Consider the following 18,073-nt stretch of genomic DNA (forward strand, 5'->3'; position numbering starts at 1 on the left):
TACTCAAAATGTATTTCGATATAAGAATAAGCAAAAGCCACATCTGTTGAATAGTTTATATGATCTTTCATTATAGCTCTAAAGGAAAAAGAACACTCAGAGAATTCTGGGTGAAGTGGAAAAGAGTCTCCAAAGGAGAAGTCGAATTGCACGGAAAAACAATACTTGAATGAAAGGCAACGGACGTATATAGGATTGACAGAAGAAGAAAACAACATTGAACATATCAAAATTTAGCAGATCTCAATCGACAAAACAGTTACACAACAATGAATCTAGGCCCTTATAAAGGCCAAACACGATATATCTGCTTCGGTTTCAATTAAAGGATAATTTAATTGAAGAAATCAATCATGAAAATCTATCACATAAACCACACAGCGCTGACTCAAATTTGTGTACAATGAAGTACAACAAACTTGTGAATGAATCAAATGGTAACCACAGCAGAGCTACTCAACTTGAATGATCAGTACAAGTTTACAAGAACAACAAGAATAACTAGGCACCTCGAGTTTGACTCAGTGACCCCTCCTTCCTCCTTCAAATCCTATTGGCCACGACTTCTGCGGCCTTCTGCATTCCTTATCGGATAAAAGTAAGGATGGGCCTGCACAAGATTACAACCATCAGTCAGAAGCAAAGATATGCTTTAGCAACAACTGGATGCAATTTTGAGCATTAAATAGGGTTTAGAGAGAATGGAGGAGTATAAATTGGATAAGATGTTTCCATATCTCAAATTCCATCATAAGAGAAAAAAATTCCAGTTGGAAACAGTCAGGTGAGTGAAGAAAGAATGTACCATTGCTTCCTTTGCAGTTGGCCTTTCTTGATGATCATATCGCAACAACTTGTCAACAAAATCAATTGCCTTCAGATGATAAAAGAATATTTACGGTCAAATATTATAGTATAAAAAACTTAACTACATGGTAAATAGGTTCTCGGTATCCATATGGATGAAATGCTTACATCAGGAACAGCCAAATGTTGATTATCAGCATTGATGAATTTTGTCCACGGCTTTCTACTATGCCTAGATTGACACACCAGGAAATCAGTATTATCTTCTAGACTTCTACTCAGACAATATAAATAAATACAAACGGAAGACCAATTGCAAAGTCTCATATATTTCACCTTCCAACAAGAGCTGCGAGATTTTGGTCTAATTCCAAGCGGTACTTGTTCAAATAGGCATTCAACTCATCCGTACCCAATACCTGTCATTTTATCAAGATTTGAAACCTTACTAGGTAATACCAATATTCTAAACTACTAGCATGAAATCAGTAATGAATCTGCTTGCATGTTAATCATCCACTTCCCAATGTAGTTGCCAAAGCATATGTATTGTGATATCATCATAAACTTATGATCTAACTATATAGTATATACAAAGAAAGGATGCAATTAAACTCAAAGGTAATGACCATCTTATTTAACTGAAGGTGAGATTTAAACACTAGAACATGGGATGCATTCCAATCTCAGCCATGTAAACAAATATCTGGAAAAAAACGAGTACAAGTAAAAAATAAATTCACTAGAGAGTTATCTTTCGACATACCTTTGCAATCTTGACCAGTTGATCATAATTATCGTGCCCATAGAAGAAAGGCTCCTTACGGAATATCTATACAGCACAAGCTCCACATAAGCATAATTACAATTACAGAAGGAAAATTCACATTTAATTTAAGTATGACCATTTAAAATCTCAACTACCATCCACACATCACAAGAAATCAGATAAAAGTCTCTCGTGAGGCTTCAGGAAGAATAGCTAACATAGAGATTCAGATACTTGGTATATGTGAGCAGTCTATTTTAAATTAGGGCTGGCAATTTTTGGCACAACACGATAACACGGACGACCCGCGCAAAATTAATGGGTATGCGTCAAAGCTTATTGGGTTCGTGTCCTTATTGTGTCGACACGAAAATTTCGTGTCGTGTTCGTATTACACGTTAAGAAATAATATTAATATATTAAAATATTATTATTTTTCTATTTATTTTAAAATTTAAATTAGGTTTAGTTTAATGGAGCACTTACTATTAGCGTGAAAATAGATTTTTCATTTTTCATTCTAAATCACTTTCCAGTTTAGGGTTTAGTAGCGCCGCAACCGCTCTTGTCTCTCTCCGTCTCTAAATTATAGTGTATTGTGTCGTGTCGTGTCATATATGTGTTGTTATCGTGTCGTGTTGACCCAAAGTGGTTCGTGTCGTGTTCGTGTCTGAGGGTAGCGGTCGTGTTCGTGTTCGTGTTTGGAGTTTCCTTAACGGGCCGTGTTCGTGTTTGTTGTTATCGTGTCGACACGATAACGACACAACACGCACGATTTGTCACCCATATTTTAAATTCTGATTCTTCCATATTTAGAACATATAGAAAGGATGGCATTGAATAGAATCTCATGAATTCATATGATCAAGCCCATTAACGTACCCCCTAAATATGGTGTAGCACATATGTAGCGTAGAAGAACAGAAGTTTAACACCTACAACAGAGACAGATAAAAGAAATAAGCATACCATTCCAGCAAACATACAGCCCAAGCTCCATAAGTCCAAGGAGTAATCATAATCTTGCAAATCAACCAGAAGTTCAGGGCCTTTAAAATATCTGTGCATATGGCAAAAAAACATGAAAATGTATACATTTAGAAGACAGCTAGAAGCAACGTGATCAAACAAATCCCATACTCATAACCATGAAACTGAAACCATCTTTCAACTAATAAATATGGTAACAGAACAGAGATCTAGGAGAAGAGTCTGAGTTAAGAGGCTGCTACCTAGATTTTTAAATACACAATAAGCTGACCGAAGTGAAACATGTGGATACAAAAATATTTCAACGATTTAACTACATAAAATGCTTAGCAATTCTCATGCCAACTGTTCCCTTCAATCAGTGTAATTTTCATGAGATTAGAACTTAACACAAATATTTGCATATATCTATTTAGTACATGTGACTGTCAAAATCATCCATCAAATCTGATCCTAGCACAATAATCAGATGATTTGCATCAATCTTAAGATCCCAAATTTCTCATGTTGAATATGATATATTTTGTTTGGACATAATGGTAATGACATGGAAAAGAGATACTGCCATTATCAAGAAGTAAATCATATTCTGATACCCAAGGTTTACCAATAGTTTCAACTTCAGTTGGCTTATAAATTTGCAAGAGAACCAAGTTCTATGGTTAATACAAAATTGAAACAAGTCGCAAATGTTCAAACTATGCCCTTATTTCCCAACTGTCAGATTATACATATTAGAAGAATTCTAGCTAATTATTAATAGGTCATAAATTCATGATTCATCCACTACCTCTTATGAGATAACAATAAACAAAGTAAATTACCATTAGGACATGAATCAAGTGGATATAAACAGTGCCCTATAATTGACCATATGCACTGCAGTTGACAGAAATAATGTAATGATAAACTTGTACTTGGCAATTAATTTCCTATAAAGAAGATAGAGAACTAATAGGGAAAATTCAATAAAATCAAAGCATGTAATTTTCTATAGTGAAATTTATACTCCCTCCGACCACAAAAAACAGTCCCATTTGTGGACGGCACAGGTTTTAATGAGAAATTTGGTATAAGAGAGGAGAAAAAGTAGGTAAAGTAAGAGAGAGATGAAGAAAAAGTAGGAAAAGTACGAGAGAGAGTAGAAAAAGTGGGTAAAGTATGAGAGAGAGACTTTCCATTTATAGAAACGGGACTATTTTTTGTGGACATCCCAAAATGGCAAAATGAGACTATTTTTCGTGGAAGGAGGGAGTAGATGCCACCTTCTTTAATCATATTCCCTTGAAATCAAGTTCAAGAGACACCAATCACACCACTATTTACTAGCCACCTAGATGCATCTAAAGTTCATGTTCTTTTAGGTTTTGACTGAAAATATATTATACTCACTATTCCAAATAAGTACTATTAAATTATTATATTTTCATAATAATGAGGTTTATTAATCAAAATTGCGATGATGAAAAAAGATGCATCACAAAACTAAGAATTGAGAATATATGTCCAACTTAAAATATTCCACTTTAAAACTAATTAATTTGTTCACTTCAGCTAAACCAAACAATCTTCATTATTTCTCTCAAAACTGAATTTACAGATTCAAAATTTAATTCTCACTGAGTAACCTATCATTATCAGAATTATAACTCCTTATCTAGGTCAAGACTAACGTTCTATTCTAAGTGGAAATCTTAATACAATCAGAGCAATGGCATTGTATATAAACCTGATTCATCATAAATAAAAATAGCAGAACTGAATATCAGAAGAATTTTCTCTTCCTTTGACTTGGTAACAATCCTATATGAGTCTCATTTCCTTTGTTAGCACTTAGCAGTTAGTGGTCTATAAACTATACTTCATGATTCTCTTCCACTAACTAAACCAGAGCATATCAGAAAAAGAAAGTACAAATGAGAAAATATTTCAACAAAGCAATACATATTCAAAACGGAAGTACAGTTTTTGAATAGAATACGTCGAGCAAAATAAGACAAGATAATTAGTAAAAGTAAAACCAGAGGTGAAGAATGATCGCAAACCTAGAAGCAACACGAACATTATACTCTTTCCCTGGATGGTAGAATTCAGCAAGTCCCCAGTCAATTAGGCGGAGTTTACGCTGCTCGTGATCTATCATGACATTGTGGGGCTTCACATCCCGATGCATGATGCCTTGAGAATGGCAATAATCTAAAGCCTGTATTATCAGTTAAAAAAAGCTTCAGCCTCTCCATCAGGATACATCATTTCTATCACAGCTAGAAGAACTCAGGAGAAGAGAAGTTGAGTGCGGGTAACTAATTCGTTAAAATTAGGCATGTGCTCATTTTGATACTCCTATTAAACAAGAAACTAGCCTGCTTCAACTAAATTAGTAAGATTATTCAGTTCAAGTCCAAGAAGTCATAGTCCCATCCCATGAATGCCAGAGTCTAAATCTGGAATAACACTAATAAAAAAATCTAAACATCATTGCTGTCGGTGCTTCAACCACATAATCGAGAGCAGAATCTATGGAAATTCCTATTTCCTTTGTTGCTTGTCATATTTCCTTCCCACTGCAGAAAAAAGAACTGGGTCCTTGAACCTACTCTTCATACTCTAGTAAATGCATGCCACAAATGAAAACAAACCATACCAGCTATAGTTAAAATTATGTTATATTCTCCAAGTTCAGGTTGCAATCAGGGGCCATAAAATGATACATCCACAAAAAAATGCCAAACTGAAATGACCGGATCCATTTAGTTTCATTGTTCTTCAACTTCAACTGGTCATACAAAATGTTCACGTAAAATCAAGTTGGCATGAAAAATGAATAAATGATAGAATAGCACATGTCAAGCAGATAAAGAAGAACCAGGAATTTGAAAGATATAGAAGAAAAAGTAAGTGCAGATGAAAGAAGAGACTTACCTTTAAAAGCTCATATATGTAATATCTAATATCAAAATCTGATAGAGTGGGATACAGCACTTTAAAGTCTGTATTGTTCACATGTTCAAATATAAGACTTGGGGTCTTTGATTGCTGATCCCTTACAATATCAAGCAATTTTACAATATTTGGCCCTCCACAGAGATTCTGCAAAATCTTAATCTCTCTCTTGATCTGCAGAAATGGATACGATCATTCATATAAAACTTAAAACAGTTCCAAGTAAATAACAACACAGAAAAGTATATTAAACAAACTCTTAATTCAAACTTGAAATAGGTATTAAAGCAACATGACTTCTCTACTATTTTTTTTTTTTCTACATTCATATTTTCTCTTCTTAGTTCTTGTGAATTCTCTCCGCTTCTAGCATTTATCTTTATCATTCCTCATTTTAGCTTTTCCTTATTCTTTACTTTCAAAATTCCCTCCTACTCAAACCCCAATTAAAATCAAAACCAAAAACCAAAATTAAGTCATCTCATCTATTGCCAAAAATGTATGAAACAAGTCACTAGACCGATGGTTTTGATTTCGACCAAATTTCTAGTCAATTAATCTATTATATTGAATGTTTAAGAAATATAATCATTCAATCTTCTCCCTCTTATTGTTCATAGCAAGAATAGAGCATTTGACAGGAAAGAAACTATCTTGAGCAACAATTGATTTATGGACCTTCTTCTTCTTGACCGGTTTGAGGATTTTGATGATGCATTTCTCGTTATTGGTAACATGAATACCCTCAAAAACCTCGCTGTATTTCCCCCTACCAACCTTCCTCACCACCTCGTAATCATCCTGCTCCCTGTGAAAAACAAATTACATGGGAAAACAAATTAGATGGGAAAAGAAAAAAAAAATTGACTGGAGCATCCCAATGGATTGATTACCCACCCCCATTGAACAGTAAGCGCCTCGTAGTCCCAATAGTCCTTAGGGCGGATAACATTGACGTCTGAGTAGACCGGCGCCTTGGAGGGGGCTCCAGGCCGCCTAATCGCTTTCCCGATCTTCTGCGACATGGTTTGTTCGTTGTGTATGTTGAGAGCAAGCGGGGAGGGTAGACGGTGGAGGAGAGAAGAGAGATGAGAGTGGTGACGAGAGACGACGAATTGGATGGGCATCAAATGGTAAGGGTTAATATAATTTTATGCGCTTCTTTTCCATGGAAGCCCTTTTCCATTTTTCTCCTTGTAATTTTCCTTTCATTTTATTTCCAAGTTTTGCCCTGTTTAACTTTGGCGACATCGTTGTATTGGAATTCTGATGAAGTCCAAATTTACATAATTAATCGACCGACTGAAAAAACTAAGAAGGAGGAGGGGTAGTGTTATATTGTTAATTTATAATTTAATTATTAATTATAATAAATAATAGTTATTAGATATTTAAATTAAGGGTTTAAATCACCAATCCCTAAATATTAATACAATCAAAGAAAAACGTCAATAAGGCTATAAGATTATTTCCAAAAAATAATAATAGGGATATTAATGTTAATTAATTACATGTTTAGTTATAACTAACTTTTAAAAGAAATCCCAAAACTTTAAATTCATATAATATATATCAAATCAAAGATAATTTCATAAGGATTACAACGATATCCTATATGCATATGTTCCGACGTCAATATTTGAAAAAAAAATTGAATTTTTTTAATTTTTTCGTACAGCAGAAATGTAATATACTATGTAAAATATATTAATCTAATACATGTAGAATGTCAATATAAGCAATGGGTTAACATTCTTAAAGCATTGTGTTGACATTCTCAAAGCATTGTGTTGATATTTTCAAAACACTATATTGACATTTTCATCCAAAGCCCTAATTTGGAGTTTTTTTTTTATCTTTTTTTATTTTATTAATAAAAATGAAAATTACATGTGGCAAATTGTAGACCACACGTTTTCTAAAATCCTATGGCCTTAAATTAGTTGTAGTTAGCAATTAAATGATGAGTTAGCAATCGATCACTCCCCGAAAGGAGAATAAGTAGAAATGGTGTTATTTTATTTTAAGAAATATTTTATTTTTAATCGGATAATTCATAAAGAAAAATATTTTATTTTTATTGATACAAACATAATAAGTTCAAATTAAGAGCTACTCCCTCGTCCGCGAATAGGAATCCTGTTTTTCTATTTTAGTCTGTCCGCGAATAAGAGTCTCGGTTCACTTTTTCCATAAATGGTAATAGGGTCCCACCTTCCACTAACGCATTTCACTCACATTTCATTTAAAACTAATATATATAAGTGGAAACCGTATTCCACTAACTTTTTTCTACCCACTTTTCTTAACATTTCTTAAAACTCGTGCCGCGTATAAATGAAAGTCCAAATGGCGGACGGAGAAAGCATGACTTAATGGGATGAAAATTATTAAATTAATATTAATACAAATTACTCTCTCTGGCCCCCCACAGAAGTCACTTTTGAGTGATCACAAATTTTAAAAAATATAAATAATAATATATTAGAAAAATTAATAGAATATTAAGTCCATTTTTTATAGTATTAAAAAATGAATAAAGTATGAGAGAGGAGGAAAAATGGGTTGAACAATATGAATTATTTGAGAGAAATTTTTTTTGCATGCAACTATTTTTTAAAAGTATTCAAAAATAAAAAGATAAAGACTATTTGGAAGATATCACAAAAAATATTTATATTATAAATCAAATTACAATTCTAAATTCTCTCTGTTTTACTATTTGAATTCATAGCTAAAGTAAATATTTGAAAATCAAATAATTACTAAATTTGTCACTTCGGTGCCGGGATTCATCAAATCCAAATCTTTGTAAAATCTCCTGATCTCCCCTCGCACACCACCCTCTTGGGTCTCTTTGCAACCTCCTCCTCCGGCAGCGCCGCCACCGATTCTGCCCGATAAATTTTACAACCACCGTGGGTCTACACATAAAACGGCGCCTTTTAGCCGTAGAAAACGACGTCATTTTATGAATTTCCTGCGATCTCCGGACATCAGCTTTCAACCTTGCCACGTAAGCTTGTTTTCAATCGGAAAACCGCAGGGTCGGGTCAAATGGGAAATACTAGCAACTCGATAAAGTTGTGATATTATGCGCTAATTTTTTAATTCGTGGGAAAAAATCGAAATTTGACAAAAATTTGTGACTTTTAAGGCAGTTTGCCCTATAAAAATACACACCACACATACATGAACACAATGCATACACTGATACACAAACAAAGTCAAATACACCAATAAACACATAAACACACAAATCCAACACTACACGTTTACAATACTATACACTAGCACAAACAACTTAAAAGATATAGAATAAAAATATAGAATTTCATAAATATATATAAATAATCAATTAGAACTTAATATGAAATACTTCATCTGTCATAACTAAGCTGAGTCGTATTCCTTTTTGGAAATGTCCCAATTAAATTGAGTCATTCTTGAGTTAAACTACAATACTTAATTTCATTAAATTCCAATTACCAAACGGACCTTATCAGTGAATGAGTTATTTGATTAGTAAAATAAACTTAGCCTGCGTCCTACCTTCGAAAATCATTTCACGTAAAATATAAAACTTGAAATGGTGGAATGAAACCTTGAAAACAAAATTAGCTCTGCAATGGCATCGTAGATTGAACAATATATCATCCGACTTTACAATATAAATAAATGAACTATACAAGGAAAAAGAAAAAAAATTCTAAACCGCTAGATAAAATTGTACATGTCAAGAGGCTAAGAAAATAAAAGCTCTTGTTCTAGTTGTCTTGATGATTAGTGCATAATTCTTCTTCCTTAATTTCTAATGGGAATTAGTGTTTTCAAGATGACAGCAATGGGCATGCCTAAGAAGCCAATGAATATACTTGCTTTCCATTGCCTCATTGTGAGAGGAGTGGTGTTTGCAAATGTCCCAAAGAACTCAACAATTATGATCTGGAAGAGGACTGTCGAGCCAACAACGGAGGCGAACACGTGGTTGTTCAGTATCCCTTGGAGCACGTTTATCTTCTCCATCTCTCGCGAGTTCACCTCGTTGAACAGCTGCACAACCATTCAACAACCAAGTAAATACATATAATGAGATTTTAGGTAGAGTTTGTTGAGCATGAGTTGATGTTGAAGAAGATTTACCTGGCAGAAGACAAATGTGTTGAAGATGATGGTGTTGAGGATTAGGTCAGAGTTTTGATAGTTTTCAATTTCAAAATATGCCTTTCCATATGCTTGAAGGAACCATATGACCACAAACTGGTAGACTGATTGTCCCAAGATGTTCCTCCACATCACATTGGTGATGAAGTTCCCACTCCTTCCAACGGGCGCCTTCTTCATCAGCGCCTCGTTTGGAGGCTCTGTGGCCAGTGCAAGCGCCCCGAGTGTGTCCATGATCATGTTCACCCATAGCAGCTGAACAGCAGTCAGAGGAGCACTTCCTGAATGTGTCACAATTTTAGTTATAAGTATGTAAAAAGAGTAAATTAAACATGAGGCTTGATTTGTTACCAGTTAAACAAGCTGAAGTGAAGTTTACAATGAGGGCAACAATGTTGACAGTCAGCTGGAACTGCACAAACTTCTGGATGTTTATATATACCGAACGGCCCCATTTTGCTACCGTGACGATGGTGGAGAAATTGTCGTCCAAAATTATAACATCAGCACTCTCTTTTGCCACCTGAATTCAATCACAACGTGGTAATATTTTCAGATACAAACAAAAAAAAAATAAGAAAATTGACACTCAAAGGGAAGTTAGATAAGTCACCTCTGTTCCAGCAATGCCCATTGCTAGTCCAATATCTGCTTCATGAAGCGCGGGAGCATCATTCGTCCCATCACCGGTCACAGCAACAACCTCATTGAACGTGGTTCTCAGGTGTTTCACCAGCGTATGCTTATCCAGTGGCGAAGAACGAGCCATCACCTGGATCTTGGGGATCAAGTGGTGCAATTCCTGCAGACTCATCTCACGAAAATCCGGACCTTCTATAGCAATGCCATCATCTGTAAGAATCCCACATTCCCTTGCAATAGCCTTTGCAGTATTGATGTTGTCTCCAGTGACCATCCGGACAGTGACGCCAGCTGAGCGGCAGAGAGCCACGGACTCCCTGACACCGGGGCGCACAGGGTCCTTGATCCCCACAATGCCTATCAGAGTGAACCCAGACGGTGGGATATCATCCTGAGTGGAGAAGCCATGCTCGAGCTCCATGTAGGCGAGGCACAGAGTCCGAAGAGCCTCACCCGCAAACTGCTCGATTGTTTCGTTCAAATGATTGAATGATGCATCATCCAAAGGCACCACTTCCCCACTTGAATTCAGCACTCTGCTGCAGGCAGCCAGGACTATCTCTGAGGCGCCCTTGGTGTGGGCTCGTAGGCCGGCTCCTCCTGGGAGCTCGAGCACCACTCCCATCCTCTTCTTGGTCGAGTTGAACGGCTCAACTTTGACTAGCTTATAAGCCTGCCTCTCCCCTTGAAAATCCCCACCAAGAGACAGCCCAAACTCGAGGATAGCGGCCTCAGTGGGAGTCCCAAGAATCTCGCGCTTCCCGTCCTTGTTCACCACCACTTCCCCGCCCGTGTTGTTGAAGATGGACTGCACGAGCGTCTTGACCACGGACTGTGGGAGCTCAGAGCAGAAAGCAGAGGCATGCTCTGGTTTAGTAATCTCCTTGACATTCATGCAAATGCAGGCTTTGACAACAGTCATGTGATTTGTGGTGAGAGTTCCGGTTTTGTCACTGCAGATGCTGGTGGCAGATCCCATGGTCTCGCACGCAGCGAGATGGCGCACGAGTGCCTTGTCGTTCATCATCTTCTTCATGGCGAATGCAAGGCTGAGCGTGACAGCCAACGGCAGCCCTTCAGGGACTGCCACAACAACGATGGTGACAGCGATGGCGAAGTAGTCGAGCAGCTCCAGAGCATCATCCCCAGACCACACCAAGCTAGTCCCATCTCCCCATTTCCGAGCCACGAGCTTCTGAACAAGAACCGCGAAAGTGACAACAGCAAACACAAGGCCAATCTTCCCAATGATGGTAGCAACGCCGTTGAGCTTGACTTGGAGAGGAGTCTCGTCGTCGCCTCCTTCGCTCAACGTGGCCATCAGCTTCCCCCACTGCGTCCTCATCCCGACGGTAGTGATCAGCATCTTGCAAGTCCCGTCCTGCACCTTAGTCCCCGACATCAAAAAAGGGTTCCCGCTATTAACCATCACCGGCTCGCTCTCCCCAGTCAGGCTCGACTCGTCTATCAACACCGAGAAGCCAGAGAGGAAAACCCCATCAGCAGGGACTTGATCGCCAATGGAAAGATGCACCACATCGCCAGGGAGTAGCTCGTAAATAGACATCTTCTGCCGGTAACCATTCCTGGTGACTTGAACAGAGATCTTCTTCTTCTCCTTATCCAAATCTCTAAACTGCAGCGACTGCCGATAATCACTCGAGGCTGTAACGAACACGACGAGCAATATGCTGGCAACGATGCCGAGGCCATCGTGGGAGCCGCGAGGCCAGCCCTCAGTGGCTATTCCAACAACGAGGGAGACGAGGGCGCAGACGCCGAGGATCATGAGCGTCATGTCGTGGAGGGCTTCCCACACGAACACCCAGAAACTCCGTGGCTCGCTCTCTTGGAACTTGTTGATGCCGTAGAGCTCCTGCCTGCGGCTAAGGTCGGCCGTAGAGAGGCCGTTGGAGGCGTCCGTGGCCAGTTTCTCCGCAATGCCGGTGACCCCTCCGTGGAGCTTCAGCTTCTTCAGGTCGTGGCCTTCTACGATGGATCCTAATTCCTCGGCGCATATCTTGAAACCGGCGGCTTCCACTTCCTCGGGGACGATGTAGTCGCTTATCTTCGCACCTGTAATCATATATGCCCATCAACTATATTTTCTACTTGATATTTCGAGGTTGAAAATGCAACGGTTTTTCTATACCTTTTATGAATTCGAATGCAGCTTTGGAGACGAGAACTGCGACTCTCAATTTCTCGTGATTGGTTTTGCGCATTTCAGCGGCCTCGTGGCGTTTGGAGATGTTGGCGGTGAAGCGGAAACGGCGCTTAGGATTCTTGACGACGCCGCAGAGGTCGCGCCACCGCTGCAACACCTCGGTGGAGGAATGCTTCGGCTTGAGCTCCCATTTCTCACAGAGTAAACTCTCCATTGTTTGTCTATTTTCTTCTTCAAATTCACAATGCAAATGTTGTTGTTCCGGAAGAACAAGTCTTGGTATTTCAACCTATATAATGTAGTTAATCGAATTAAAAGGAAGTTGCTCGACATCATCGATGGAAGCAAACAACCAAGTTTCGTAACATCTTCGTCCAAAAGAGAGAGAAGAAAAGGATGATCCGAATTTATTGGTGGGAAAGTTACGAAGACGCGGGGAATCAAAATGAACGAATTTAGAGTATATTTGTATACGACAAGTGCGCTATGCTGCTGCTCTTTTTTCTCAATATCTTTCCCACACTTGTCAGCGTAAGTCATTGTTTTTTATTAATATCATTAAATATAGTCGTCTATCTTACGCGTTTGTACACGGGCTTTTAATAAAGGCACGCGTTTCTTTCTTTGGTAGTCTACACACTACACTCAACTACTACTACTAGTCTGATTTCTATTAGAAATTTGATTTATCAATCTTTTATATTGATTGCAATAATGTTTTATACATAATAAATTCAATTTAACATGATTTTATATTTATCGACATTACATGTAATATTAATTTAACGTGTTGTTACTTTTCCCTATCCACGTGCATTATCATTCATTGTTTTCTAAATTTAATTTTAGACATAAAATAATAGAACTTGTTTAATAATAATCTTGTAATCTTATCAAGCCCGCAAGAAACTTATCAATATTTTGACCAAGAAACTAAATGAAATTATAAGCTTTCCTATGTTTGATTCATGAGTGTAGTTGAAACTAAATGAAATTATAAGCTTTCCTATGTTTGATTCATGAGTGTAGTTGAGGCTGATTTTCTCTATTTCGTTTAATACGCGGTGGACGAACACACTTTTAAAAGTATACTGACATTTTAACCCCTCAATTTCCACAAAAGATCCAATGACAACAATTCCGGCGAACTAGAACGAAAATAATTCCAATCTAGATATAAATTTATAACCTCTTTGATTTTCTTGTTTGATTTCAAACTCGTCAGGCAGAGAAGTGAGGACGAGGAAAGAATAGTGGAACTAAATGTAATTTCTGGAGTACTCATGTATAGATACAAAGGCCACTTCAGGCCACGCGCCTTTTCAAGGGCAGACGTAAAGCGTTGTCTATAGTATCAAACAGGTTTGACCAGAAAATGAATCAAACATACCCTTAAATTCTTAATTTGTACTCCCTCTGTCCCACTAGAAATGAAACGTTTTCCTTTTCGGGTTGTCCCATTAAAAATGAAATGTTTCCTAAAATAGAAATAACTTCATCTCTACCTTTTCCTCTATCTTGTTTTACTCTCTCTTTTTTAACTTACAAAACAACACTACATAAAATCTTGTACCGAAAAGCAAACATTTCATATTTATTGGGACGGAGGGAGTACAAGCTTTTATTGATACTCCCTCCGTTCCATAGTAATGGAGACATTTCATTTCGGTACGAAGATTAAGAAAAATTGTGTTAGGTGAGTTAAGTAAATGGAGAATAAAGTGAAAAATGAAAAAGGTAGAGAGATGAAGAGATAATAAAGTAAGAGAGAGTAAAGTAGGTGTGGGAAAATGTGTTAATTTTTACTAAAAAGGGAAACGACTCTATTACTATGGAACGTACCAAAATGATAAAATGACTCTATTACTATGAAACGGAGGGAGTACTACTTAGTTTAATGAAAAATGGCAAGAAAAAAAGAAACTAGTTTTCCTTATTCTAATTCAGAAAATGCTACAATTTTTTATCACAGAATTTATTTTATCTGTTTTAAATTTATTCAGATCGAGTCGAGACAAGAACTAGATTCAACAAAGAGATTTTACTTGGAAATAAAACACAACTCAATTAAACTCTGTTTTAAAATTGAAATGTCACACTACTTATAAAATGAAAATGAAAATGAATGTTCAGATGACAAAAGGAATGGGGATAATTGGATTAAAAACCATTAACTTTGGACCAATTCTATTATTCTTCGAATTTGACAGATCTACAAGGCATATTTTGCACATATTATTCACCATCAAATTCAAAAATTAGGGCATTGAAATAACAATATACTAATTCCAACTGATTTCACAGCTTGTTGGGTTGGTAAAATTGTAATTGGGCCGGTTTAGGAATATTGTACATTCTCAAAAGGTTGCATCAAAGCTACTGGTTATAAATATGCAGAAAATAAAATGGAAAGGATCACACACATTTTTTAGTGACAACAAAAAGGCATAATATCACATTAAATTAATAAATCAAATGGTTAAGCTTTGCAACAAAGAATTAATTAGTGAACAAACATTGCTCGATCACAAAATTTAACAAGAACATACAAGCAAAAAACAAGCTTATAAACACTTTTATACATCATAATTGAATGTATATAACACCAGCACAACCTCAAATGTGATCAAATTGATGCAAACGGAATCCCATTGTGAAATTAAACTGAGCATTAAAACCAGAAGTGCTACATTTACTTCAATTGAAACTAATAGCCTAAAAACAACAATAATATAAAGCAATTAGTACTTAATAGATATATAAACGGAAACTCATTGTGAAATTAAGCTAAAATTTAATAACAATGTAAATATTACTCCACATCGAGTCTGAAACGAAACAAAATTCATCAAAATCGGCAATTCCTCCGATAGACAAAAATCGCAAATTGAGAAAAGCTCACAATCTAGAAATGAACCAACCTCCTAATCGATAGACTGCATAATATCGTCGGCGGTGAACTTAGCGCCCTTGTCCTTGTCGGCGGCGGCGCGACCCTTGGCCTTGCGGTCGAGCAGCGACTTCCGGTCCTTGTCGAGGCGGAGCTTGGTGATGACGACCTTGGAGGGGTGGATCCCGACGTTGACGGTGGATCCGTTCACCTTCTCTCGCGTGATGCGCTCGATGTGGATCACCCACTTCTTCCGGTACACCTGGACGACTTTGCCCTCGCGCCCCTTGTAGGTGCCGCGCACCACCTGGACCTCGTCGTCCTTGCGCACCGGCATCGACCGCGCGTTGTGCTTGGAGCGGAGGTCGCCGGAGAGCGGCGAACTCATGATCACGCGCCGGACGCTGGACGGCGCGGTGAAATGAGCCTTGCGGCTCTTGCGCCGGGAGGACGACACCCGCGGATTATACTTCATCTTTACCTGTCTCCGCCGCCGGTAATCGGTCGATTTGGGTGGAGGCTTATTAGGGTTTGGTAATTGTGTCTATATCAAGGATTTCGTGACGGCGTCGTTTCTGTGTTTTGGGCTTTTAACTCGGGCTTTCTATACGCCTAATATGCCTATTTATGTGTAAATAGTTTTTTCATTGCACTCGAAGTCTCGAACCCTTCTATATCATTAGGCCTGTTCTGGTTTCTTTTAGATCTTAATTTATTTATTAAGTATGATGAATTTTTTTAAGCATGTGGAGCCGAAAATATTCAAACTGAGAAGTACTCCCTCCATCCGCCACAATTTATTTGAATGTGGAGTTCATTATATAAAATAGAAAAAAGTAAGCGAAATTTTAAATTGTGGACGCCTTAAAAAATCAAATTGAAAATTTATTTCCTCGACGGATGAAGTAATAAATTAGGAATACGGATTTGGAATAGAATTTTATTTCAAATTCATATAGTTTTGTATCATTACAATACTCTAATTTATAATTAGATTTTTATTTCAAAATCTCTCAATTCATAATTTTAATTTTGTATTCAAAATAAATATTTAAAATTTAAAATAAGTATAAAATTGAGTATCTTCCACATGCATTGTACATATAAAATGTGTGCGCGCACACACACGGCACATAATTCATGCTTGCAAGCACACATTGCATACCCAACACACAAAAGACATACACTTTAATAAACAACTGAAAATATATAAGTGCATAATTTCTATAAATAAAATTAAAAGAAATTATTCAATTAAAAGTCAATGTCATAGCTAGTACTCTCTTTGCCCAACATTAAACTTTTCATTTTGTCATTTTCGTTTGTCCACCAATAAACTTCTCATTTATTTTTCACTACTACTTTTGGTATTGGACTCCATATTCCACTTACTTTATCTCACACATTTTATTACTATAAAACTAATACTAGTTGGGGAATTTTTTTAGCACGAGATTTAAGAAATACTACCTCCGTCCCACAATAAGAGTCACATTTCACTTTTACCATATATGGTAAATAGACCCCACATTCCACCAACCAATTCTACTCACATTTTATTATAAAACTAATATATATAAGTGGGACTCACAATCCACTAACTAATTCAACTCACTTTCTTTTATATTTCTTAAAACTCGTATTAGTGACACTTAATATGGACGGATGTAGTATATGTGTTAAAGGTTAAAGTAGAAAAAGTAAAATAAAAGAGAGAATAAAGAAAGAAAGAGAAAGGAGAGTAAAGTATGAAAGGGAATAAAGTTTTTACGAAAAAAAAATGACTCAACAACATTGAATGGCGGAGCCACATGGAAAAAAGGGTACCACTATACCCCAAAATTTATCCTCATAATGAATTTAGGTATGCTCAATAACAATTCACATCTTTGGTCCAACGGTAATTATATGGATTTAGGTATCTATACAATATATAAAAGGGGAGTTTTGTAGAAATTTACAAGATTGTCATTTAATTTAAAAAATAATTATTAAATTAAAAATGTATAGTTGAAGGCCATTGAAACACGTTTGATTAAAAGCTAAAATGTGTGATTAAGTGGAGTGAGTGGGAGGTTTTACTATGTCATTTGTCCCCTATAAAGTCTTGACCCTACCAATCAATGTAATTAATTATTCAGTTTTCTATCGTTTTATTCTTCATATTTATAGGTTTTGATTGTAGGAAGTTAATTCTATTTATTTTAATTATAAGTGGAGGAAGAGAATGATTTTGAAAGAAATTAACTTCTATTTTTCTACTATAAGCTCGGGTGGTAGGCTGTAAAATTATTTTCATGACTTTGAAGATATGGGCTTTTCCCACTTTTATGGACAACTTAATAGGCTGTTTGGTACAACCAATAAAAATTTTGCAGCCCATTGTATGGTGTTTGGTTGAGTCCACCAAGCCTTGAAATGGTAGATCAAATGACTAAACCATCCCTTGCCCCCTTGCCGTACAATTCTTATCACCGATCGATTTCTCATAGTTGAGAAGCAAATTATGCTAGCAAAACTCCAAATTATAACAATTCGGCCAATTTGAAGAATATACAATCTACCAATCGTCGAATTACAACAACAATTTGAGGAAACAAAATCAATTACGAATACCCAGTAGATCGAAAGCTTGAATCGCATAATTCGAACAAACCTATGGCGGAATTGAACTCCAATATGGCCGTCGGTCGAAATTTGA

The 18,073-nt window shown here is 36.8% G+C and overlaps 3 protein-coding genes across 3 annotated transcripts; all 3 read right to left on the minus strand.

Annotated features, from left to right (window-relative positions):
- Positions 1-338: 338 nt before the first annotated feature.
- On the minus strand, positions 339-6,692 carry LOC125201358 (casein kinase II subunit alpha-2-like). The gene is made up of 10 exons (XM_048099434.1): positions 6,407-6,692; positions 6,188-6,317; positions 5,489-5,683; positions 4,612-4,769; positions 2,546-2,636; positions 1,574-1,639; positions 1,144-1,226; positions 976-1,039; positions 806-874; positions 339-610 (listed from the first exon to the last, which is right to left on the minus strand). The coding sequence occupies exons 1-10, from the start codon at positions 6,634-6,636 to the stop codon at positions 551-553; spliced, it is 1,146 nt and encodes a 381-aa protein (XP_047955391.1). The 5' UTR covers positions 6,637-6,692; the 3' UTR covers positions 339-550.
- A 2,422-nt stretch (positions 6,693-9,114) lies between these two features.
- LOC125201768 (calcium-transporting ATPase 2, plasma membrane-type-like) lies at positions 9,115-12,752 on the minus strand. The gene is made up of 5 exons (XM_048100011.1): positions 12,468-12,752; positions 10,287-12,391; positions 10,025-10,196; positions 9,653-9,954; positions 9,115-9,562 (listed from the first exon to the last, which is right to left on the minus strand). The coding sequence occupies exons 1-5, from the start codon at positions 12,694-12,696 to the stop codon at positions 9,314-9,316; spliced, it is 3,057 nt and encodes a 1,018-aa protein (XP_047955968.1). The 5' UTR covers positions 12,697-12,752; the 3' UTR covers positions 9,115-9,313.
- Positions 12,753-15,215: 2,463 nt separating this feature from the next.
- On the minus strand, positions 15,216-15,933 carry LOC125205740 (60S ribosomal protein L26-1-like). The gene has a single exon (XM_048104835.1). The coding sequence runs from the start codon at positions 15,845-15,847 to the stop codon at positions 15,407-15,409; it is 441 nt and encodes a 146-aa protein (XP_047960792.1). The 5' UTR covers positions 15,848-15,933; the 3' UTR covers positions 15,216-15,406.
- Positions 15,934-18,073: the final 2,140 nt, after the last annotated feature.

This window comes from Salvia hispanica, chromosome 1 (assembly GCF_023119035.1).
Source record: "Salvia hispanica cultivar TCC Black 2014 chromosome 1, UniMelb_Shisp_WGS_1.0, whole genome shotgun sequence".
NCBI lineage: Eukaryota > Viridiplantae > Streptophyta > Magnoliopsida > Lamiales > Lamiaceae > Salvia > Salvia hispanica.